Source organism: Lepisma saccharinum, chromosome 10, assembly GCF_977018435.1.
Source record: "Lepisma saccharinum chromosome 10, izLepSacc3.1, whole genome shotgun sequence".
Taxonomy (NCBI): domain Eukaryota; kingdom Metazoa; phylum Arthropoda; class Insecta; order Zygentoma; family Lepismatidae; genus Lepisma; species Lepisma saccharinum.
The window spans coordinates 38,887,447-38,914,267 of NC_139238.1; the positions used below are offsets into that span (position 1 = coordinate 38,887,447).

General features: G+C 40.6%; 1 protein-coding gene across 1 annotated transcript in view; it reads left to right on the plus strand.

Annotated features, from left to right (window-relative positions):
• LOC145994072 (26S proteasome non-ATPase regulatory subunit 1-like) overlaps positions 1-26,821 on the plus strand; it is a 241,049-nt gene that overhangs the window by 209,323 nt on the left and 4,905 nt on the right. Inside the window, exons 7-9 of the mRNA XM_083130158.1 lie at positions 4,106-4,275; positions 19,997-20,167; positions 21,334-21,534. Coding sequence (XP_082986284.1) covers positions 4,106-4,275; positions 19,997-20,167; positions 21,334-21,534 — 542 coding nt within the window. The remainder of the gene's footprint in view (positions 1-4,105; positions 4,276-19,996; positions 20,168-21,333; positions 21,535-26,821) is intronic.

A 26,821-nucleotide genomic window follows, 5' to 3' on the forward strand; every position in this document is an offset into this window, starting at 1 on the left:
CATTCCTTCTTCGTCTTGGTCTTCCTGTAGATCTCTTACTATAGGCACTGACTCGATGGGGCTAAGGGTCTCGAGGCCCCCCCCCCCTTCCAGTGTTAATGATGTGGGGCAGATCCCCTCAAATAATTTTGCTTCTCTTGTAAAGTTTACTCTGAATTGTGCAACATGAACTTAACTTTAAATACACATTTGAATGTTCTAGACCATCAACTTTGGGGAGCTGAGACCGCTAAGCCATCAACTTTGGAAGGGGGGGCTATGACCGGAGACAGGAAAACACATGACTTAGTACTATATACTAAGTATATAATTATGAGTATTGTTAATATTTTTACTAAAAAGAGTTTCAAAATAACGAAGTGATATGACAATTATACCAGTATGTTGTTTAGTGAATCCTGAACAATTTAAGGTCGTAAACACGACTTTCAGGCAATAATGATATATACGATATTTAGTTATCCTCGAAATCTCTTCCTCTAGTCCAAAGAATAAGGGAAAAATAATTCTAAAGTCTTGGAGTTTATTAGACACTGGCTTGCAGTAAAGTACGCAAGGAAAGCTTATGAAAAGTCTGTATTGCGAAAGCGGGAACGGCTATGATCAAAGGCATTATTGCTAAAGTACGGCGTGCTGTGTTTTTATTTATTATTGCAAAATTAAATTTAAAAAGTAAAATATTGTAGCAAGAACAAAAAAGTAAACTAATTTTACTGCGATTTGTGTTAGCATTTATGTAAATAATTAAATAAAACTGTTAAATATTGTAAATATTCATTATTTTTATGGGTACGTCAACACTAAGGTTATTTGCTACGTCACATGTCCTTTCTCTACAAATCTGTTACGGACATTAAAACACACCCATACCCTCGCCGGGACTCGAACCCGAGACCTCCGGATCAAAGCAAGTTGAGACGACCACCCAACACGCTCGGCTACAGAGGCCGGCATAAAACTGTTATGTTGGCCTATTAATGTAAATACATAGGCTACTTTTAAATAAAAATGTTAATTGTTATCTAAAAAACAGATGAGCAGACACAAAAGACATAAGGAGACTTTGAAACATTTTCTAAACTTTTTTCATGTTACATTTCATTTGCATGAGGAATATAATATAATAGCTGCTTACAAACTGTTATACGAAGACGTAATTTTTGTTTTTAAAAAAGGGAGGGAGTAAGTCATTCATTCATTTCATAATAATTTTGACAAGTCGGCGCCCCTGTCTCTTACCACCAGGTTTCCCAACAACAACCCTCTCAGTCCTCTGCTATGCTACGCGTACATGAACTGCCTTATTGGTTGAAGTGGATGATATGTATATTATGTAGTTCAGCAATGTAATATTTTCGACTTCCCTGTTGTTTCATGTTCTTAGGTCTTGTCATATCCGGATCGTGGTGTCCAAACTTAGATTCCGCATCAGTTTTTCAGTTCCAGATGCGGGTACCCAATCTTCTGTCCCTTATCGAGGTTACCGAACATCAGTTCAGGATCATGGTTTCCGAACTTTGGTTCCATATCGTGATATCCGAACTTTGGTTCCATATCGTGGTTTCCGAACTTTGGTTCCATATCGTGGTTTCCGAACTTTGGTTCCATATCGTGGTTCCCCAACTTTGGTTCCATATCGTGGTTCCCCAACTTCGGTACCATATCGTGGTTCCCCAACTTCGGTACCATATCGTGCTTTCCCAACTTCGGTACCATATCGTGCTTTCCCAACTTCGGTATCATATCGTGCTTTCCCAACTTCGGTACCATACCGTGGTTCCCAAACTTCGGTACCATATCGTGGTTCCCAAACTTCGGTACCATGTCGTGGTTTCCGTCTCGTAACCGGGTAAACGAAGTTATGCAGGCTCCTGTAGCGGAATGGTTAGCACATCGCGCCACGACACCAGGGATACCGGGTTCGAATCCTGGTCTGGGCATGTTTGTTTGTGAGTGTCCACCAATTTCTTAATATAATCACTCATTCCCATCTTCGCAAATTAGCCAAAACTTTCAAGAAACGAAGTAATATAGAGCAAATCAATCAATCGGCTAAACGAACTTGAGTTCCGAATCCTGATAACTGAATATAGGTTCGGGATCCGTGTATTTTCAGAACCTGAAAACCCGAGAAATAAGCTTTTTGGCCATCCCTAATCCAACTATATTTCGTGAGATTTTATTTTCTAAAATATGATTCCAGATACACGAAAACTAAAGCAGCGAATTTGGCCGCAGAGCGATACCTTCAAAACATCGCTGCCAGCTGTGTTGCCTCCTCCTTTACTGGAACTGTGTGGTACCGATGCCGCGTTACATATTAATTGGCTCTCTTCGTGTTTCCTTGTCCTTTCCTCCTCCGAGTTCCCTCTTAATCCCGGGGCAAGGAGGAACGAGAAGTAATGCAAATGCGCTAAACTCGGTCTTTTCATTAAGTCCCCTCATTTATAACGAAACTCCCCGCCTCTTATCCCGTAATCGTATTACCCCGCCCTTCTCGATTCCCATTTAACGGAATACACCCTCCGGATTATTCGTGGCCCCTCTCCGGGTTGGGTGCAAGGTTGAGGAAGGGTAATTAGCCCTTCGGTGAAATATCTGTGCGTTTTTCGCAAGGTTGCGATTCTGCTGAAGGGGGAGAGGAAAGTATGCTCCCTCCTCTCCTTGTTTCGCTGGGTTGAATTAAGGTAAATGCGTTTTGAGCGGCAATTAACACTCCTAATTCTGGTAGACTCGCCGTGGGGACAGTCTACAGGACTTTGCGCGCGGGACATAGTTGTTGAAAGTTTTCTCATTCTCTTTGTCTCTCACTTCCCCTCTCTCAACGGCACTCTTTATATTTGCATTTCTCTCACACTGTCTGTCTCTCTTGCTGTCTCCCTTCTCCCCTCTCTTTCGTCTTCTTTCTTCCCTGCCGTTAGTCTCTCCATACCCCCTCTCTCATTCCTGTCGTCTCTCTCCTTTCGATATCCCTTTCTCTATCCTTCATAATTTCTCTTCTATCCCATAATTCTCTCCTTTCGTTCTCTATCCCCTCTCTTTATTTCCTTCTTTCTCTTTCCTTCCTTCGTTCTCTTTCCTCTCTCTTCCCTGCCTTCTTTCTCTATCCCCATATCTTTCCTTCCTTCGTTCTATTTCCTCTAGCTTCCCTTCCTTCATTCTCTATCCCCTCATTCCTTCCTTCGTTCTCTTTCCTCTATCTTCCCTTCCTTCTTTCAATATCCACTCTCTTTCCTTCCTTCGTTCTCTTTCCTCTATCTTCCCCTTCCTTCTTTCTCTACCCCCTCTTTCCTTCATTCCTTCTTTCTCTTTTCCGATCTTTCCCATCCTTACATCTTTCTCCTATCCCCTCTCTTTTCTTCCTTCTTTCTCTTTGGTAGAACGTCCGTTTTGCGAAAAGGGAGGCAAGACGTGCTTAGAGAAGAACAAGATAATGAAGTTTGTTTGAAAAACAAAACACCTGCACCAGTTGTTTTTCTTTCTTTAACAACTTTTATCGTATTGGACCCATAAATGCATCTGACTTCCTGTCTGTAAGGAACATTGCCCCCCCCCCCCTCCCACTGGGCGTTCCACCAGGTTATAGATCTGGATGATATCCGACTCTACACTGTTTTTAACACAAAATGTTCTCATAAATATTTTTTTTAAAATTTTTCTCACGTAACGTCACTTTTGTATCTCTCTACGCCAATTACGACGATGAAGATGAATGATGGATAGATTAAATTTATGAAGGGACACCACGATGTATCATCCAGGCCAGTGCACGAAACCGGAACCTTCGATAGTGGTCGTAAGTCGGCATTCATAAGTGGAAGAAGTTGTTTACACTAGTTTTCCGCGAGACTCGTGCAACGAATGTATTGAACCAAAACAGATTACTTTTTCCTGCTATTTTTTAACTAACTTTTTTTTTCAAAAGAGAAATGTGACAAGAGTAGGGGATCTAGTTGTTTGGGTTCGAGGGTTTCCTTTCCGTGCCTAATTCCTTATTTGCACCATAATAAAATAGAGCACTGAAATTGAATTTTGTCTTGTTTTTTTAGATTATGCACCCTGCATATGAATCTAATGTAAAAATTATTTTTTCCTTTCATTTCAGGAGGTCGAAACGTGACCGTGACGCTCCAGTCCCGCACTGGCCACACCTCGATGCTGTCTGTCGTAGGGGTCCTCGTCTTCACCCAGTACTGGTACTGGTTCCCTCTGGCCCACTGCCTGGCCCTGGCGTTCACTCCTACATGCCTCATCGGACTCAACGCTCAGCTGAAGGTAAGTCACTTGTAGTGGACCAGATACAACCGTTGACTATTTCAGTTATCCGGTATTGTGGCCTCCTCGATGGCGCCGTCGCAGTGTAATCAAGGGGTGCCGGTTTGGATACTCAGTGGAGGCACATAGTGGTTCAGATCGCTCTTTAAACTGTAGGTCCAGTCCCGATTAGCCGATCTGTGCATAAAAGTTGACTTAAAAACTCTCAGTTATCCGGTATGCCATCTGGTAAGAGTTTTTTGTAACTAAGCGTAATAGAATACAGTTCAGGACCTTAAGAACCTCTGTACGTTTATCTTCCTCCCAATCTTGTCCAGGCGTGAAGGGGCACGTGTCCACCACTGGAGACTCCGATATTACCGATTCCTGTAAAGAGAAATCTAAGGATTTGGCCGATGACTGTATCCCTTAATTTTTCAGGTTTTTTTTCTTCCAACGCTGAAAACATAACCCCAACAGATTCCCATGACCCTATCTTGGAACATGTGGGGGACCAATCGTTCAAGATTCTGTTATTTTCCAGTGAAAAAAGGTTCCTTACCGTTGAGTACTTCGCTTCACCACGTGATTGATTTGGTTAATTGTACTTCGCTTTTCTTCTACTTTTGGCTAATTCCGAAGATTAGGATCAGTGATGATATGGTGAGATTGATGAAGGGACACTGACAAAGCTATCCATGCCCAGACCGGGATTCGAGCCTGGAACTCCCAGCGTCGTAACGCGCTGTACTAACAACTGTACGAAGGTCGGCGCTTCGCCATGTGGACAGTACGTAAGAACAGAAATACGAACTGCGACATGATACATTTATACAGGGTGTCTATAAAGTCACTTAACATTTCTGCATGAACAGGATTTATGGTACAAAATACAATATGTACTGAAACATATATCACAGTAGGACACAAAAATCAGTATAACTCAATGTGACCACCCCTCAAGTCTAGGCACATATGCCAACAATCCACCACAGCCCGAAACATCTTCTCCAACATAGCTGGTGTAATCTCAGCAACTGCGGCTGTAATGCGTTGTTTCAAGTGGACTATGCTGTGAACCCTCGCCCCGTACACCTTAGACTTGATAAACCCTCAAATGTAGAAGTCTAATGGGGTCAGATCAGGGGGGGGGGGCAAATCCCCGTTGCGAGACACGACCAATCCATCTACCGGTGAAAACTTCGTTTAGGTGATCACGAACGATGGTGGTGCCCCATCCTGTTGGTGCATAGTAAGAAGCTTGGTGTGCCCCAATCCATCGTGCTATGAGCCACAGTTGGTAGGTGCTTGGATTATGGATACTGAGTCGCGTGGTCGATGCGGTGGGGCTACGTGTGATCGCGTTCTGTACATTTTCCACAATTTGTGGTGTTATGGCCGGCCTACCAGGACGTCCTTCATCCTCAACACTACCTATTTACTTGAATTTGTTGACCAGGTTCTTAATAGCTAGCCTGGTTTTCTGAATTTCCGAGTGAAGTCCATCCGCACCTGTTCATACGTCATTCCACGCAGACGAGCACAAACAACGGCTATTCTCTCTTCTATAGAGTTCATTTTATCAGATCACTTGGAAAAAGGAAAAGATTTGTCATTAGTTCATTGAAACATTAAGTGACTTTATAAACACACTGTATATCGAAGTAAAAATGTTTCGTTGCGTAAGTTACCATGCCTGTGTAACTTCTTTAGTAAAGAATAAATTACAGTTACTCACAATGTTGTTCGTACAGATGAATTGTGAGAAGAGAAAGAAAGCAAGAACTATAATAAGCTTTATTTAGTACATTAGGTATTGTCCCTACAGTAGTTATATTATATGGTAATTTATTTACAACCGTTTGTTCCCCCATAAACTTTATTAATAACGAAAAACATTTATTTTAGTGTAAGCAAGCTACTTTTATGTCACATTACCCTTCGTACACTTGCAATGAAAAGAGAAAAACAAAATAAAAATTTTACAAAGTGAGACAGTTTAATAGCCAGATGCATAACCCTTGGCCTTAATAACTGCTTGGCATCTCCGCATAGAAGCGACTGCCCTCTTCAGATCTATTTTTGACTTGCACTCATGTTTATGGACACGTTTCTTCAAAAAAATGTCCATAAATGCTCAATCAGATTCAGATCTGGACTTTGGAGCTGTCGTTTTCAACTGCTTTGGTACATTCAAAATCAACCAGTCCCTGTTGAGTTGAACGCTTTGTTTGCTGTCGTTATCATGCTGGAACGTGAACACACGTGGCAACCCCATTTGCTGGGCACTATTTTTCACGTTATTCTTCAGGAGATTATTACATACATGTTTTTCCATGATTCCACGAATGACTTGAATTTTCCCAACTTCTTTAGTCGACGTACAGGCCCAGGTCATAATGGATCCTCCACCATGTTTTACCGTATGCGTTGTATTGGCAACATTGTCCTGCGTATTTGCCTTCCTCCACACTCGTCACACCATCTGATCCGTGTAGGTTTATTTTGGTTTAATCGGACAAGTTCACGTTGTCCCATGACTCCTCATCCTTATGTAAATGCTCTTTAACAAATCCGACTCTGTCGATACGTTTGCCCTGTACGAACAACATTGTGAGTAACTGTATCTTAACGAATGCAGAAAAACATTTGAATTAACTTTACGTGCCAGTGGTTAAGTGATTTACGCAAGAAGACACAATTTCAAATGTTCTCCTAACTTTTCCTCGTACAGAATGTGAATTGTGAGTAAAACAAACATTGTGAAAGATATATATATAAGACAATTGACTCCTTTTTCCCTCCATCTTTGGAGCAAAACACTCGCTTGAGGTACGAACTATAATAAGGAAACTACCGCCACTCACAATGAAAGAATAGGACTAGATTTTCCGGCTCCAAGTATGTGTACGGTGTTGTCACTTCCTTCGTTTCCCGAGTTAATAAGGCACCCTTGAAGCATCTGCTGACCCCTCGCATTGAACCAGAAACGTTGGAAAGGTCAGGGACATTCCAAAAACTTGCCCACCTCTATTGCTGTATCGTTGCGTCAACGTAGTACAAAGCAAATCAAATCGTCAAAATGATAAAGAAAGTCCCTTGGTGGGTTGAAGGACTAGCACACACTTCTACTCGCCCACAAAAGTGACAAGTGTTCAGAGATGGATCTCAACTCTAGTCACTCAGAGAATAGATGGCAGTGTCTTCACGGAAGTCACTTTTCAATTGGGCAGGAGCTATGGGTATGAATCTTCAACGTTTTGGATCATTTTCTGGAAAACGATGATGGTTCCGGAGATTCCTGTATCATAATTTAGAAAGAAAGAAAACTGCGCTGTAGGTGGGGGAGCCATTGTCTTTGCGACTAGTGGGTGTATGGAGCCTCTGTTCTCAGCCTCTTTGCTCGATGTCGTTCGATTCAATTCGGAGAAATCTCGTTAACTTTCGGGTCCTGTCTCGTTACCGGAGGAGCGAGAATTCTCGGTTGGTCCAAAGAGCGTCCACGTCCGTTTCCCGGAATTGAAGCATCCCCCTCCCTCCCGCCTCTCTACCATACTTTTCGTCCCAGCGGGTCGTTCGTTACGTTTCCCGGTAACAGTAATTTCTCTTCCAATGTCGGCGACAGACAAGCTGTCCGTTCTGGGTAGAGCTGAAGTACCTCGCAGCAATCGCCCGTGCAGTTCTGGTTGGAGCTTCGCTTGCGGCGTGATTTGGATTACAACCAGCCTTCTCCATATCGTCATGGATTACGTTCATTGCATGTTGGTTCGGATCTCACTATGACCATAATATGGCAACTACCACCTACACACTGCAAAAGGGCCCCACACGTTCACAATCTCAGCTGCTTGTGGAGGTGATTTGGTCAGCACCATCAGATTGGGCGAACCCCAGAACAGGGCAGTTGCTGAAAAAATTTCCACTCCGGGAATCGAGCCCGGGTCGTCCTACGCGTCTCCCCAGTAATACAGAATTCCCCTAGATCAGGGGTTCCCAATCTTTTTCATTTTCACGGCGCCCTTAGTGTTTCAAGATTTTTCCGCAGCGCCCAAGTCAGAATGTACTGTAGATCTATCTAACACTTATAACGCTCTGTTAGTGTTGTTAGGTTGCTTGCCTTAAGTTAAAAAGTAAACATATATTTTAAATTCAGAAACATTTTATATGTAAAGAGTACTAAATAAGCACGATTTGGAACATTGATTGAGTTTCAGTGAAAATATTGGAACATTTCGCGGGGCGCACACTTTGGAAACCACTGCCCTAAATAAAGTAATATAAATAGAGAATACACTTCAGACGCCAAAGAAGAAAAGAGCAACCTAAATTCACCTCATAGTCTGATCATTTGTTCGATTTCAAATAAGTTCAAGATAGGTGTAATTGAAAGATAAAATGTTAGACCTTAATATTTCATAAAATTTTAAATAGAAATGAGAGTTACAAATTGGTATGAGTCGAATTAATATAAATGAATGCTCTCATTTAGCAAATCTCCCTCTATATATAACGTACTGCAAGTAAGTAATACATTTTATTAGTAGTGGTAATGCTGTTACAAAAACTGAATCAGAGAATTCCGGCTTAACAGACCTTCATTAAGAATTGAGTTGAACATGGTTGTCTTAATGGAACCATGTTCTGTCACTCGGCTAATGCATAAATCAATGTTTCATAAATACCAATCGATATATCGGTTGTTGTGCATGGCCATCAGCGGGTCGGTGCTCTTCCTTCCGTTTGGTGAACATTGTGCGAGCTAGGGATTGAGTAAAAACTTCGCAATGTTTGAAACTCTCTTAAGAATTTCCTTTCTCAATTAATAATATAGATTTACTTCGAGGTGGGTTCTCCAGTTTCACTAATATGGTTGTTCTACGTACAGTAAAACCTCGTTAATCCGGACGCCGATAAGTCTGTCTTCGCTTAATCCGGACAGGCCGGAAAAAACAATAGAATACAAGGTTTTAAATGTGGCTAGAAGTCAACAAGAGAACTAGACGCAGAAAGAGGAACAGAAGAGTTTGCTTAAGTCCTAGAGACATGGAGACTGAACGGAATACTTCATATTACATTATATTAGAATTAGGTATACCTTTGAGTAGGCGAAGTTTTACGTTTCCATCTCAATTGGTTTTTTTAGTCATTCATATCATATGGTCGATCTGTTTCGATTCTTCACTAGAACAGTCTGATGAGACTGCCAATCGAAAGAAAAATTAAGAATTTAATTCGTATTCTGTGAATATTTCAGTTCAACAAGTTTCACATTCGTGACTAATTGTTTCGGATATATCGCAACGTAAAAAAATCGATTGTTCTGCTTCCGTAGACAGTCCGAAGGACCAATCCGTCTAACTTTTAGTACTTTCAATTAGCATTTGCTACACTGTCTCGGGAATCTGTGAAACAAGGCCGGTAAAGAAAGAAAAGAAGCGAGTGTTCGGAGTAGAGCCGTGCGCGCCGCTACAAACTACTGGTAGCTGCAATCACGTTGCCCCCTCCATGCGCTCACTTCAACTCTCACGCCTTCATTGGTCGACCCTCTTGAGTCGTTACTTGCTCAGTGGGATTCTTTACGTTCGCTTGCTCCAGACATTCCGTGGACAGAGTGTAGGTTTAAAATTTCGCTAAGTTTTATCGCTCTACCTTTAACCGTTTCTGAGATATGTCACGTGACATCGATTGTAACCTGAATAACGATACACTTTGCTATTATTTGATAGGCCTTATAAGTCCACCAAATATTGTCTTTGCAGTAGCAGCAGTTTCTGAAGTACTGATAAGTGGCTAACATGACCTGGGCATAAATGTACCCCTTCCCCCCCCCCCAACTTTGTTGATAAGTACCTTTAGAAGCAACAAGAACCAACTTGTGACAATCTCAACACGTGTATTCTAAATTCTCTATCGTTCAGAGAGTGTGACAGCTCAGGTGCGATTCGAGCTTGTTCGCGTCGTTACCGAACACGGTAATTCAAATCTTTATGTCACGGCGTTGCGGTAATGCCATGTCGTCTGCATACGGGGCCGTTTTTATCTCTCCCACGCACTGCTGGCTGCATAACCAGCGGGATAAAATTGTCTCTTATGATACGAGGACGCTAGTGAAAAAGTGACAAGAAACGGCTGTTCTTTTTGGCCACATACTTCGGTGCGAGATATGCAATGTGCGCGCATTTATTCTGTCTAAATGGCAAATTGTTCATACCCTTATTATTATTATGCAAACAGTAAAAAGTATCATAAATATTTTAATGTTTTTTTTTTTGTATACACCGAATTTACAGGGCACCCCTAAAATGTTTGATAAATATCTAGTTAATAATGATTTCCGTTCTAAATTTACATTTACTTCCCCCAAAATCTTACTTAACTCTCCCTACATTTAAAATTTTTGGATGAATCCCTGCTTAGGGATATACTGTGACAAAATTTTTAATTATTTCTAATGCTCGTAGTCTTGAAACATTTTCACGATGTAGCTTATTACTTGGAGGACAGTGGTTGATTTTACATGTACTTCGCTTTTCTGCCACCTTTGGCTAAGATGAGGATGAGTGGTGATGTGATAAATTTGATGAAAAGACGTTCACAAATAACACCTATGCCCTGGCTGGGATTAGATACCGGGACCCCTGTCGTCGTACTAACCACTCCGCCACGGAGGTCGGCTGATGGATAATAAAAATAAAGATCGGGGGGAGTACGAACAGGTGCGGTGGTAACGGTATGCGTGTTTTACATAAATATCGCATATAAGACCTAGACACGGAAATTCTGAAGACTTATCCACACACCCCTAGCGCTAAAAGGGCTGGCTAGGTGGATACAGGCTGCTTTGTTGCATTACTATAGCCAGCGGCGGACAAAACCAAAAATAATTCAGGCGCCAGCCCCTTTTTCTCAGGAACCTGTTTTTTTCCCCCCCAATATGGGTTAAGAAAACAATGAACTCAACTAAGATAATCTGTGAAATGCGATCCTAAAACATTTAATTTATGAATTAATACAAGATTGGAATAAAAGTAATTAATTCTTGCACCGGAGTGGCTTTCCTAAAGAAGGCTCAACTGGGAACAGCATGAATAACTATCCAATACCTTCTAATATATGGCGAACTCCCCCCCCCCCTCCCATTTCGCTTCAGATTTTGAAATTGTGCTACTCGTAGCAACAGTGCAAAAATTTATAATGCCATGTTTTTTATTCTCTTAACGATACGCGTACAGAGAATGCACAAATATTAAAAACACATACTGTATTGGTTATTTTTATAGAATGGTATTTAGAAATTTTCGCAAGCGAAGTAGGAAAAACCGAACTAAATTGAAAAATTTAGTCACCAGGTGAAAATTTTCAGCCGCCATGGCGACCGGACGCTGTATTTTTTACCCCTGACCGTATCCATACTGATATTTTGAACAATAGTTTTTCTGAAAGACTTTTTGTAGTCGTGGCGTGCGTTGATTGAAAACGCATGCTAATGAGCACCGCTGTGAAATAATAATCGTAAATGCACAACAGGTCTCGTACTTCGATCTGCGTCACAAGAAGCTGAAAACAATGTTTAACTAGTTTGTTTTCTGTCCGGCTTTCACGAGTGGTGACATATAAAGTGTAATTGAGAAGGAATGGCGTTAATAGCCCTTTTGGCAGGGCCCTTTCTCCGGCCCTTCTTGCGTAAAGAGGCAGCGTGGACGTGCAAAGCATTGGAAACCTTTTCTCAGAGCCCCTAAGATTTGTCTCACGTACGTTTCCAAGCCCCCCCCCCCCCCTCCTCCTCTCTCTCTTTTCTGCGCTAGGCATTTCGTGCTTAGTGAAGAATGAATGCATTTGTCGTTTGCCTCCGAAATCTAGTTTGGGCCAGAAAATGCAGTCGTTCCAAATCCCTATACAGTAAAACGTCGTTAATTCGTTCTCTCAATGTTCCCACACAACTTGAGAACTTCAGGAAATTTGAAAAACTAAAATATCTGGGTTGATTAATAAGTTCCACTGAAGCACATCTGACGGAGTAAAAATAATCACAACTAATATGTACTAATCATTACAACATCAGTAACTTGTTGTAAACAAGCTACTTTTAAGATACAGGCTTTAGATACATGTTTATTTTGAATTACAGATGAAGTGAAGTCAAGGGGTCCCGGGCTCGATACTCGGTGGAAGCACGTAGTGGTTCGGATCCCACATTAGACTGTAGGTCCAGACCCGATTAACGTATATGTGCATAAAGTGGACTTGAAACAAACTGAAACAAAGATGACGTGATATGGGTGTTCCTTGTGCCCTTCAACACATCAGTCATCCTCATCGTTGAGATTAGCCAAAAGTGGCAGAAAAGGGACGTAAAATAACTTAATTCAATCAAACAATCATTCCCGGATTCCGCGATGGGCGAAAATAGCCTTTGTGCTTATGTGCCCATAAAAATCAATGAAATCAACAACAACAAAGTAATTGTAAATTATGAAACAATTACAAAAAATAAGTTTTGTTCCCATCTCGAAACAGTACTGCCAAAAATGTTTTCAAACAATTGTGCCCGTTAAATAATTCGTATAGCCTTTCTGTAAGCAATAAGACTGCATACCCTTAGTATCCCTAAGTAAGTCACACTATAGTAGTAGGCCTACTACAGTATTGAGAAATTTTTTTGTTTTTTTATCTCTGTACTACCCCTAGACAATTGCAGAAGTAGAATTGGGTCGCTGTTACTTTTTTTAATGAAGAGTCTGTATTGTGTTTCCTTCATCTGATGCAATTTACCGCCTGGCAGCACAATGTGTGATATTGTAATTGATCTCATTTGCAAATAAAAATAACTTTTGTTCGCGGAAATTTCAAGTGTTAGAAATGAATTCACGATTCTCCCGTTGTTCAATTTCCGGTAAGGGAAACAGGGCGTTTTAAATTATCAATATTGCAGGATTCAATATTCCACTCGCTTTCTCCCCTTCTCTACCGTTGTGCGCAGTCTTGCTCCACAGATTCCAGAGAAAGAGTGTATGTACTATATTATTTTGGAATCATTTACAATTATAAATGGTATGCATTGTTGTTGTCTTTATCATCATGATATGATGGATGATTTCTATTTACTCTTTGTGACTATCCCTTTCTCAATGTCAACAACTCATTACTCCTCCTCATCTTCGCACTAGCCAAATGTGGCAGAAAAGAGAAGCAAAATAAACCATATCAATCAATCAATTTCTGTTTTCTAAGATAACTGAGAAAATTGGAAAAGAAGGTAGGTTGAATTGGTGTTTTAAGTCAACTTTATGCACAGTAAGGCTAATTGAGACTGGACCTACAGTTTAAAGTGGGATCCGAACCACTGTGTGGCTCCAGCGGTATCTAACTCGGGGCCCCTTGGTAACAAGGCGACGACGCTACCACTGCGCCATCGGGAAGGCCCTTTGGAAAAGAAGGGTCTACATTATACTTGCTAGTTGGAAAAATAACTACAGATTTAGCAACCCTGTGGAAGGAGGAGTAAACGGAGTTTCGGGTGAAAATTTAACAATTTAAACAAACCACAAAAGATTCCAGCTTCTTGAAAAGGTTACCGTTGTTAATGAAAGTTAGGTGTTTTCATATGTTCATGAATAAAATGTCTGTCAACGACATATTGTAAATCACATTGTCTTCACTGCACCACAAATGACGTTTCACCCGGAGCGCTTGTCACGTCTACACTCTTCAGCGCCAGTGTTGCCAGAAACGAGTTACTTGAAAAGTGCCGTGTCCTAATCGACAAGCGCAACGTTACGTTCTTGTCTTTGGCTTCTGCCGGCAAAGATGTTCGAATCGAGATGCTGCCTTGCAGTGTAGTTGCCACTTTTTCTGCCAGGTGTCAGTTCGAACGTCACCAACCGCTGATGCACAGGTGAAGTAGAGGCAGAGCCAACCAAACATCATTACCACTTAAACTGTAAATGTGGCATGCGGTATCTTCTTTTATAATTTTTATAAATGCAGTGTTATCGGTAAAATGACCTAGTAGCACCGAGTTTTAGATCTTCTATTGAATCAACATTTCTAGGGTTCAACCCCCCCCCCCCCCCCGAAACTTCTGACATGTTGGATTAATGAAAGTTCCGAAACCAAAATCTGTAACTTATTTTCAATTTTTTTTTCGAAGCATCACAAAAATACAACGAGACAATGTTGAAACGATCGAGCTAATATTTTCATACATTTGGAATTCTGAAACTTGAGTGAAACAGGATTTATTCTCCGAATCGCAGCCCACCCGCGACCCCTCCATTTTCACTTCTGCTGTCCTCTTTCCAGTGTTGTTCCTGCGTCACAATTAATATAGACTGAAAATTCCCTTATGATTATCCCAAAATTCCCTTTCCAACTTTTAAATTCCCTTTCCGATAGAGTAGAAAATAAATCCCCCTTGATAGGAGTTCAAACCTAGGATCTCCAGTTTCGTAGCGCGTTACGTTCGCGATTGAGGTTACAATCCATGCACCAGGCTAAGTTTTTATAAAGAATATCTGGTTCTACACTTTTCAAAATTCCAAAAATTAAGTTTTAAGGTCAAACAACAAAAACTTTATGATTAACATTTCCATCTAACTTCTAAAGCTTTTTCTTGAAGGTATCTAAAATTTAATAACAAAGTATACCGGTAATAATTTTGCATTTCAGTACACACTGTATGAAAAAAACAAAAAAAACAACTTGTGCTGGCTATTCACTCATCTGCTGGATTGAGTAAGCCCCCTCAAGGATATAACAATAATAATAATAATAATTATTATTATTATTATGGAATATTTTTTTATTGTGAAATTTAAATTATTATTGTATAATTATTGTTATTATTTCTATTATTCAAATTTCTGGCGACGCCCATGGGAACAATTATGAATGAACCCTCCCCGAAAAGTTTTCCTGCCTACGGCCATGACTGCGTTATCAGGAAGGTTCTACATGACATACACAGATGTTTTGTCAACTTGCCACAAGGATTGCTAAGGATTTCAATCTTGAAAACGAACGAACCTTGAAGCCTACAAGTTTTTGAGATGATAGGAAATAACTATAGAAAAATATGAAATTAAAAAATATTTTGCAACTGAAGCGGACTGAAAAGGGTCATATCTGGATCAGAAAGATCTAAGTTGGCGACACTTGTTGCAACAAGAGGAGCGCAAGTTTGTCTGGTGCTCCCCGTCGTAGCAAGGTTGCCATGTTATTGATTTCAACAACACTGATGCGATTCCGTGTGCTACTTATATCAGAAATATTTGTTTTTTAAGTTCTCCTTCAAAATTTTGCGAGCGTAATTCACCACCATTAACAACAAAATATATGCTCACTACTCTAGTGAATCAACCCAAATACCAGAACGATTCACATTTTTTGTTGCCCGAATTCAGTTTCGTGCGTGCCCTAAAAGGCTTTATGCTTTATGAAACCGTGTCTCTTTTTTTTTTTTGCATCATTTATGGTCAGGTTTACGAGTAAAAAGTGGACATGTCCTTTTTTATTATTGTTATTATTAATGGGAGAGGGATGACCCACATTTACAGTTGTACTCTCGTTCACATCGTTCCACTGGTTGTTATTATTTTTATTATTTTGTCATCTTCCTCCCTCAACCCCCATCTCCAAACTCGAAGTAGGATTGGTCGAAATTCGCAATTGCTAAAAACATTGCACTTTCACCCCATATGGTTCATTAACGGACTTCTCATCACGTATGTATGCAGAAAGGATATGAGCGATTTTACGAGCTGGGAGAACTCTGTGGTGGGCTGCGTGCTTTGATTTCAATCTGGCCGACTGGCGAAATCTAATCAACTGAAGTCTGGTTAGTTGTAAACCCGCGCTTCTGTATTCACACGGGTAAACACCCGCCATTGGTAGGCACTTGAGGTAAATGTGTGTTCGGATGATTAAAGTAGCCACTAAAAGCTTCTCAAAACGGCCGTCAAAGTCGAATTGCAATCGGTATCATGGTATGGAATAACGTAAACAAGATCTGGAGCATGTGTATTGTGGCAGTAACCCGGGAACAATACTTTAATGTGGTGGAAATGGCGATATCGCAGGCCTGTAACTGGGACAAGGCTCTACCATGCTCATATCTAGGATTCGTTAATCGCTTGAAGCACAGCAACAAGTATAGTTGTTTCCTACAATCCCTCGATTTATCTCGAAGTGCCTTCGATAGCTCTTACACAAATGATTTGTTTTTTATTTATTATGTAAGGCCGTGTCCAAATTCCTTTGCATTCTTTCCCGTCGCTTTCATGTGCTCTGGAAGTCCTGCGAATCGAAAGGCTCCCGAGTAGTACAGTTGCCAATTTTTCCGCCAGGTGTCAGCTCGGATGTCACCCGCCGCCAGGACAGCTGTTTTCAAATGTTCCTCTCCTTTCGAAAAACCATATGATATTCCAAAATCTGAAAAATTACATCAACTTTTAATTGTTTCTAGACAATTGACGTGAATTTTCGTGTGATGTGGTTTCGTTGTTATCTAGATATTATCAATAGTTTAATAGACTTACGGAATCGCGAAAGTATTGAGAATATCTAGATAACAGCGCAAACAAACCACACGAAAATTCACATCAATGGTCTAGAAAAAAATTCTAAGCTAATGTAATTTTTCAGATTTTGGAATATCATAGCGGTTTTTCGAAAGGAAAGGAAAATTTGAACATAGCTGCCGTGGCCAAACGCCCAGTCGAGCCTTACATTTTTTTCTAAATACATTGTTCCGATAAAGTGTCCAAGTAGCCCTCACTTTTAGGTCGTCTATTCAATAAACGTGACCTCTACAAAGTGAAAGTTGCAATATGACTACCAAGCGTAATGCTAGAGCAAGTTGAAGCGTGCACTTGTCCCTCCTTCTCCCTGTCCCCTCCAACTCCATCTATGCCGTGTATTCGGGCTATAACGGTACGGAGAATCTCAGGCTGTAACTGTGCTCTAAGTGCACATTTTCAAACCTCCATCGGAAAAAAAAGAAATAATAAAAAAAAGACTTTCAGGGGAAAGCTGCCGTGGAAAGGGCTACAAAATAAAAAATTACGAACCATCTTACGTAAATTTACCTTGAAGTTATTTCTTTCTATTTCGGTAATTTTACATCGCTTTTCTACATCTTGGGGTAACCGCGACGATGAGGATGAATGATGATATGAACGATGGGGCAAACACAATGGTACTCCTGTGCCTTAACCAGAGTTCGAACTTGGGATCTCTGACTTTAAAGCAAGGGCGGATCGAGATAATTTTTTTCTCCCCTCCCCCTTCTTTACATCTTGCCCTCCATTTTTAATACCGTGCTCCTCCTACCTTCCATCTTCCCCCAATAAAAAAACGACCATATTTATGGTTTTAATGACGAAAAATAATAGTTTTATTTTTAAATAACTTAACCATTACTGTTGAAAGAGAACGTTTGTTGTAGGTGTGTGTTTATTTAATAGCTACATAATGACATCAGAATAACAACTAATCACTTAGCGTAAACTGGTACATGATTTTGCAATATACTTATTATGTTTTTCATCAGTAAATTCAAATAGTTCTTGTAAAGAATAAATCGAACTCTTTATTAAAAGAAATTGCCACACACCCGGTGGAGGTGCATAGTGGTTGGGATCCCACTTTAAAATGTAGGTTCAGTCCCGATTAACCTTTATGTGCATAAAGTGGATTTGAATAAACTCAAATAGGCACGCTTTTGTAATCGTAAATAAGGTTTTGGAGCTCATCAGGGGGTGGCTGATTTGGTGCCCCGCTGGTGGATGGTACCTCAGGCAGTCGCCTGGCCTTAAGCCGCCTCAACCATAGTGACCTGCGCCTAAGAATTGTTTGTTTGTTTGAATTTGTTAAGTCCACTTTATGCACAGAAAAGCTTATCGGGACTTGACTTATAGTTTAAAGTGGGATCCGAACCACTATATGCCTCCACCGGGTGCCAAGAGTTGTAACTGAAAGTATGTATGAGGCGATCTCATGATGTTAGTCCCAGGTCTGCTTGCATCTTATTTTATCTAATGCAATGTATTATCAGCTTAGAGCTTTGAGACCAGACTGTCTTTGCTCACACAGATTACTGTTGTTCCTGCAGGTTCACAGACTACAATTGCCCTATAAAATTGTGCCAATTTTCTCGTGTGATTTTACGCTCAGACGTTCAATTGTTCATTCATTCGACCTACAATGGATTAAAGACCATCATTGCCATCTACCGATCTAGTGTTTGTTTATATGATCTTTAGTTGAGCAAGAACAAAAGAAGATCATTATTCACCCCTTCTGTCTCAATTTGTACCAGTGTTCTACATATTCCTTCATTTTATTGTCAGAAGATGGGGTTACCAACCGGGGCAGGATGGGCCACAAACTCCCAGAAAGCGACTGCCTCCAATTTCTTATATATAAAAAAAAAATTGACAGTACATAATGGCAACATTATGGTGATATTGCCATGTACAAAATTTCCGTATTGGCTTTCGAATTTCTGACATTTTTGTGAACCCCCCACATCTGGTACTGTGCCTCATTTAAGTTCAAAGTTGCAACGTTCGTGCCGGGGCACTGCACACTACACCATGAAGCGGTGCAAAAGTGTACCCATATATGCTAGCTTGTAGCCAGCCGAAGACATGAACTCAAAGTATCTCGGGGCTTGCAGGGTTTAGTATGGAAAGGTCAAAAGTCAACTAGTAAAAGTTTATTTATATTTATACACGCATGTAAATAACCAGTTTAGCACATAGGCTCTTATTTCCTCTCAGTGAGGTACCTGGGGGAGTGTTAGTAACCTTATCTAATTTAGGTGGAACAAACTAGTGCAGGTAACCAATAGCAACCTTGGTAGTCGTCACGTGCCACACCGTATGGGGACAACATGCAAAAGCGTCCAATCAATTGCGAGGGACGGGCCAAGGGACCCGCGGTTTCACAAAGGTGTTGGTATGAAAGGACGTCGCAAAGTCAATCCAGCTACTGCAAGGAAACGGTTCGGTCCCTTGGTATGTCCATTCAGTAGCAAGAGATGGCAAGGTACAAAGGGAAGGTCTGGGAGCACCCAGGAGACTTGGGCTTAAGCTGCCATGACCTAAGGGTAGAACACCAAGCTCTTATGGGGCAGACCAGGTAGGTAGGTAATCTGCTTTTCTTATTCTCCTCCTTCCTTCTGGTTGCTTAGCTATTGGATCCCGATAGGGGAAACATCCAGACTAGATCTGGGAACCAGGTCTTTTGCAGCCGGCATCTGGCAGTCGACTGAGCTCCGGGCCTCGCTGCATCGTTTATATACTGTTTGGTGGCAGCACTGAGGCGGCTGGAGAAGATCGGAACTAAGCTGGCTGCAGTGTTGCAAACTCCCTTTTATTTTAAGAGTAGCAACCTATGCGCTATGACATTTTCACATTTTACATTGTAAAAATCACTAACATAGAAAGTTACTAAAAGCACATGGTAATACAATCTTAACAACTATTGTGTGCTAAACAACAATTACAGAAATGTGCATAAGATTAGATAAAAGATAAGCTGAATGTGTATGCCTTGCAGGACATTTTGCATGTTTTCTTTAATAAAACATTGTTAACAAAATATTTCAAATAATATGGCGACTACGTAGGATTGTTAAGTGTGGCGACCATGCAGGGTCACTAAATGTGGCGATCACGCAGGGTCGTTACAAAGTGTAAATTTGTGTGCTAAATTTTAATATTTGCTTTTCTTTTTTCAGATGCCCAAGCTGGAATTCAAGAGCAACGCAAAGCCTTCCACCTTTGCCTACCCCGCAGCTCTTGAAGAGAAGAAGCGAGAGGAGAGGGAGAAGGTGACAACCGCCGTCCTCAGTATTGCCGCAAGGAGCAAGCGAAGGGACACGAAGGCCAGAGAAGAGAAGATGGATGTGGTGAGTGAATATTGCTTTATTATTAAATACGATTGCCTCCACCCTCTTCTCCCATTCCAATGCCTTCTGAAACCATATTGTATATGCCTTTTCCTGACCACTATTGCAATTTACCCTATTAATCACAGTCACTGCATCACCATGATGTAACTTTCTTACTTCTAAGTTATTTTTACTTGCTCAAAGTGGAGGCATCCCCTCAGCTAGGAAGAATTACTCAACCCCCCCCCTCCCCCTTCCTTGCTAGCCCCAAGGCTCAAGCAAATATCTCTCCAGCAAACAGTTTCCACTTTGAGCACTGGTGTCAGTTAACATTTAAGTAGGCTATATGTAATGACTAAAAGTTAAAAGTTATGCAACTTATCTGTGTATTTCATAGAATATGTTCATGGCTTTTGTGATAAGACTCATATGATATTTAGGAATTTTATGAACATAGTCACTAAAAGAACAGTTTTATTCTTATTATCTGTAGCATGCTAATTCCTGAGGTCCCTTTCTGTAGCAATCAAACATAATACATATTATCTCGTTTTCGAGAATGTTCTTTGCTATTGTTTGAGGTGTTAGAGAGATGCAGAAAAAGAAGTGATGTGATTCGTCATTGTTATAGCATTTCTCCAACAATTAGAAACTAAAACTGCCAAAGGTGACTCCTTTAAAATATGTTTTCCAGAACTCTCAAAAACCAAAAAAACTTTTCTGAACACCATAATAAATATAAGAACAATGTTTCAAAAACTTGGCCAGGAAACTCTGGAATTTTTCTTGAATTTTGTCATTCAGTGTTCACCAACATGAACAATTCGTTGTGTGAGAACCAGAGGGATGTAACTTCAATTTATCAAATTTGCGGGAGAGAGGAAATGATGTATTCTTAGGAACATGTCTCACTCTTAAAAAGAGTCAGTTAATTGGAGATCCCTGACTCCACCTTCCTGCTAAGGATTAGAAGTTGAGATGCCAATCAGACTCCAAATATGTTCTTCAGAGGGGTTTTTAAACAAAACTTAAAAGCGCACTTTTGGAGTTACGTTCTGGTTCTCATACAATAAATTAAAGGCAGACTATAAGTTCGTTATAATTTCAGGGAAATCATTTAACATAGTATTTTAGCAAGATGATGGACGTATTTCCTGTGAATAAGACAGTGGTCATTGTTTCAGGATGAACCTAAGGATGAGGTCAAGGACAAGGAGAAGGAGAAGAAGGACAAAGAGAAGGAGAAGGAAAAAGAGAAAGAGGAGAAGGAAGCAAAGGAAAAAGAAGACAAAGAGAAGAAAGCAGCGGAGAAGAAGAAGGAGGAAGAAAAGGATGAACCAAACTTTGAAATTCTCAGCAATCCAGCTCGAGTGATGAAGCAACAGGTATTTTATGAACTTATGCTTCTTTTGTCACTTTTACTAATCTCTAGCCAACATTACTACTGTAACGTAAGCTAACAATTACTGCACCAAAAAGCATGTAACAAAAGTCCGGGAACACTTTAAAAAAATTATTGTAGCCAAACGAGTAGCATTACAAAGTAACAAAGTACACCATTTCAAAGAGTAAAATTGTAAGTTTTTTCAACAACACTCACTTTACAAACACACTATGTGGGAACCACGTGTGACCCGACAAATGTCGACGTGATAATCAAACTCTTGCCACACATGGCCCAACATGTCTTCCAAGACTGTGGCTGTTACTTGTTCAATTCTCCTTTTGAGTTCCACAACATCACGTGGAAGAGGAGGGACATATACATGGTCCTTTACATAACCCCATAAAAAATCACAAGGGGTGATATCCGGGGACCTAGGAGGCCATTTTAGCACACATTGGTCGGTTGCTCCACCACGACCTATCCAACGATTGGGTAGCTCTGCTGTCAGATATGCCCTAATATCACAGTGAAAATGGGGGGGGGGGGGTTTCTAACTAAAGGACAAAGTTCTCTGATTCAGTTTGCAACAATGGCATTAACCAGTTCTGCAACATCTGAAGGAAGGACTCTCCAGTTACAGTTTGTTCTTCAAAGAAGAAAGGCCCATAATGTTTCTTGACAGACATGGCACAATAAACATTGACCTTTGGAGAATCTCGCTCGTGTTCAACAATGTTATGCGGGTTTTTTCCCCAAATTCTACAATTGTGCCTGTTTATTTTCCTATTTGTATGAAATGTTGCCTCGTCCGAAAAAATTATCAAATTCACCAAAGCATCATCTTTGACCTCCAATGCACATCAAAACTGGAATCGCTGGTCTTTGTCTTTAGGATATAACTTTTGCACTAAATGTAGTCTGTACGGTTTCATGTTTAATTTTATACACAAAACACGCCACACAGTCATTGTTGACATTTCCAACTCACGTGAATCTCTGCGCATAGATTTTCTCGAACTCCTTGTGAAAGCTTCTCTCACTGGCTCAATGTCATTTTCAGCCACACCTGGGCAACCACTTCTCTTCTTGACACACAAACACCCACTTTCAACAAACTTTATATGCCAATTGTAGATTGCCTTCCTGGTTGGTGCTGCTTTCCTGTACTTCATCCTAAATTTTCTTTGGGCATCGGTTGCACTCTTTGTTTTGTCAAATTCTAGCATGCAGAAAGCCTTCTCAGCTCCAGAAAGCGCCATCTTGATTAGGACATCACCTAGCGACGATATATGGAACTACACGTAACACCTGCAATGAGAAAAAACTTACACCTTTACTCTTTGAAATGATGTACTTTGTCACTTTGTAATGCTACTCGTTTGGCTACAATATTTTTTTTTAAAGTGTTCCCGGACTTTTGTTACGCGCTGTATAGAAATGGCACAAAAATAGGCAACAAGCATGGATTTGTTCTTAATTTCTGTTGTCAATTCCATGCTTATTGATTTGATTTTTATATTCTTTTTTTTCCTTATTTTACATTGCTTTTTTCTGTTACTCTTAATTAATTGCTATGAGAAATGGCGATTAGACGAAACTTAAGAGGAGACGCTTATAATAGAATGCTTAGACTGGGGCTTCAACCTGGTTCCTTTAGTAGAGGAATCATGAATTGACCATATAAGATACTCATCTCATATTTAATCTCTGATGAAGATTATTGGGTTCAGCTAGCTTTACAATTAATCACTAAGAATTTTTCTAAATTTGTCTAATAAATGAAGTTATAGTGTCTGTATGTTCACAGCAAGTTAATGGACAAAGCCAAAAGTGTAAACTATGATTTGTTATTACCAAAGTTAATCTATTCTTATTTACAAATTATGACTAATATATAAATTTTAAAAGGCACTGCAATATTTTCAAGAAAGCACAAAGAATCGACAGTGAACATGAAATCCCGAATCCTGTAAATTGGGGAACTGGTTCGTAAGTCAGGGATAGCGGGCCCCTGCTAGTGTAGCTTTTGGTAATTTCACTGGCTTGAAAATGGTTACTTTCTGTAAAGTTGAATTGGTTCCTTCAAAGTGGTGACCTGATATATGCCATTCCATCCAGGGTTGTAATGTAGTTGGAATGACCACTTGACAGTCATGAGACCAGAAAAATGATTTGGGAGGGGAGGGATATTTGTTCTGGGAAGTGGAGCTGGTCATATTATGTACCTAAATGCCGTTCAAAATCGTGAAGCAAGGAAATGAGCAAGTAAAAATACAGAAAGGATATTTTTGGGCAAGATGTTGCAAGTAGGCACTAAAATTGAAACTTGGTATTTGTAAACATGAAGCCTATCTTATCCAGCAGGGATTTTTATACTTTCCGGAGATTAGGATTTAAATTTGGAATATTTATTAAGAATACTGCTTTGTGAAATACAGAAATACAGTGTTATTACTTTACGTACATTGCAAAGAATTTGAATCTAGACCACTTATATTGGCATGTTTCAACACCAACATTGTAAAAGGCATCTGCAAGGATGGGAAAACAGAGGCAATTGCTCCTTCCTCCGTTTCAGATTTTGCATTCTTAAGTAGAAATGCAGTTAATGAACTGAAAATTCTCAAAAACGACCTTATTTAATCTTGAATGTTTCATCAATGATAAACACAGTCACAGTCCATGTAAAATTTATAACAATACTAATATTGATTGTAGTAGGACTACTACTATTTAATGTATTTTGTAACAACAAGCTGGTCCCCTACAGAAATTTCTTCTTAAATAGAACATTGTACTTCCTCTGATGAAGTGTAATTCTTGTTCCTCCCTCAAAGACTCTCTGTGAACACACTTGAAGATTGTTCATATGTGTTTCTGAATAGGCCTTTAAATGTCTTGAGAGTTATTGATTATTTTCTTTCTTGAATATTGTTCTATCAATTTCATCTATCATTCATCCCCATTGTTACAATTAGCATAGAGAGGCAGAAAAGCAATGTACGAGGCGCATCCAGAAAGTAAGTTTCCCTATTTTTTTCCCGTGAAAGTAAACATAATGAGCCGTGTAAATTGCGCATTCGCAGCAGAGCTAAGACAGATCCCGCCCGGCGCCAGTAGCGAGGCAGCAGTGGTCCGAAGTGGAAGCTCGTATTCCTTCTCCCGCCGCATGCCAGTAGCGAGGCAGCAGTGGTCTGAAACAGAAGCTCGTATTCCTTCTCCCGCTGCATGCGAGGTTCGGTCGGTGATAAAGTTCCTGAATGCACAAAGCATTGCGCCAATTGACATTCATCGTCAGCTCTGTGAGGTCTATGGGCCGAACATTATGAGTAAGCAGATGGTGCGTCGCTGGTGTCGGCAGTTTTCGGAAGGTCGCCAAAGTGTCCATGATGAAGAGCGCAGTGGGCGTCCGTCCCTCATCACTGATGATCTGGTTGAGCTGGTGCGGCAGCGCATCGTAGAGAACCGTCCCTTCACGATTACGGAGTTGAGCAGCCTTTTTCCGCAGATATCGCGATCCGTGTTGCATGAGATTGTCACGCAGCGCCTGCTGTTCAAAAAATTGTGTGCCAGGTGGGTGCCGAAAAACCTGACACCCGAACACAAAATGAAACGTTCAGGAGCAGCACTGACATTCCTGCAACGGTACCATGATGACGGCGATGATTTCCTCGACAGGATCGTCACGGGCGATGAGACGTGGATTTCGCACTTCACCTCGGAAACCAAGCAGCAGTCAATGCATTGGCGGCATAGTGGATCTCCGGTCAAGAAGAAATTCAAACAGACGCTGTCGGTACAGAAAGTGATGTGCACCGTGTTTTGGGACAGGAAGGGCATTTTGCTCATTGACTTCCTCCCCAGAGGTGAAACGGTGAACGCTGACCATTACTGTGAAACACTAAGGAAATTGCGACGTGCCATTCAAAACAAGAGGCGTGACATGCTTACTGGAGGTGTTGTGCTCCTCCATGACAATGCTTGTCCACATACGGCTCGGCGCACACAGCTGTTTTGACGGAATTTGGCTGGGAGTTGTTTGATCATCCTCCTTACAGTCCTGATCTGGCTCCCAGCGATTTTCACGTTTTCTTGCACCTCAAGAAATTCCTGTCCTCCGGTGAGCGTTTTGGCAACGACGAAGAGCTGAAGACGTCTGTCACACGCTGGTTCCATTCACAGGCGGCAGAGTTCTACGACAGTGTGCTCCAAAAGTTGATAACACGATACGACAAGTGTCTCAATTCTGGTGGTTGCTATGTTGAAAAATAGCTGAACCTTTGCTGTACCTGTTGCCAATAAATGGTTTCCTGAAACTGTGTTGTTTTTTTTAAAAAAAAATAGGGAAACATACTTTCTGGATGCACCTCGTACATAAGAAAAATACCATACAGAATATTATCTGTGCAGAAATTTTAGCGAAAATTTAACGAGGCTGGCTTCACCTAATTTTTCACTGTCACTGTTTTACCTGTGTGGAGTTCTCTCCACCAGTGCTACAGCAAATGGATCTGTAACATTTGAAACACTGATGATGTCGATATATAAGTATTTTCTACTGCTGCAGGTTTGTTTTGATTGTGATAACCTGGGGGAAAATATAATCACTCACATGGTCATGTGCCATTTTCTATCTCACAGAATATCTGACCTGCATGAATTTTTGGCATTGGAACCTACGAGGGTTACAGCAAAAGTCATAGCAACCATTTTATTCCATGATAATGCAGGTCAGGCAAGAAATTTTAAAATATACAGTGGAGACCCCGTCACATGCAATGTATTGTGATGGCACTAGATGGCAGTGGCTGGCAAGACATTGAACTGAGGGAAGTGGGTAGGCAGCGCTACCATACCGAACTGTTGCGAGGTGGGCAGCAGCATTCGTACATGGAAGAGAAGCAACTGTCAACATGCAATGTTCGGGACGACCTGTGACTGCGCATGTTTTGTCTTTTTCTCTATCCTGATACAGATCTCTATGTTGTTCAAAATTCATACATTAAACGTTAGCATATATCGTGACTTTCCAATTGTATATTTTACAATTTCTTGCCTGACCCGCATTATCGTGGAAAAAAATAGTTGCCATGACTTTTGCTGTAACCCTCGTATACATAAAATCTGTGGGAATTTTTTTCATAAACATGAAATATTGCAATGCCTAGTAATCATACGAAATCTAGACATTCATGAATATTATAATGTACATTTTTCAGTTATTTTGCTTGTTTGCTTAGGAAGGAAAGGACATTGCTAAACAGATCCATGAGTTGTTTCTTGTG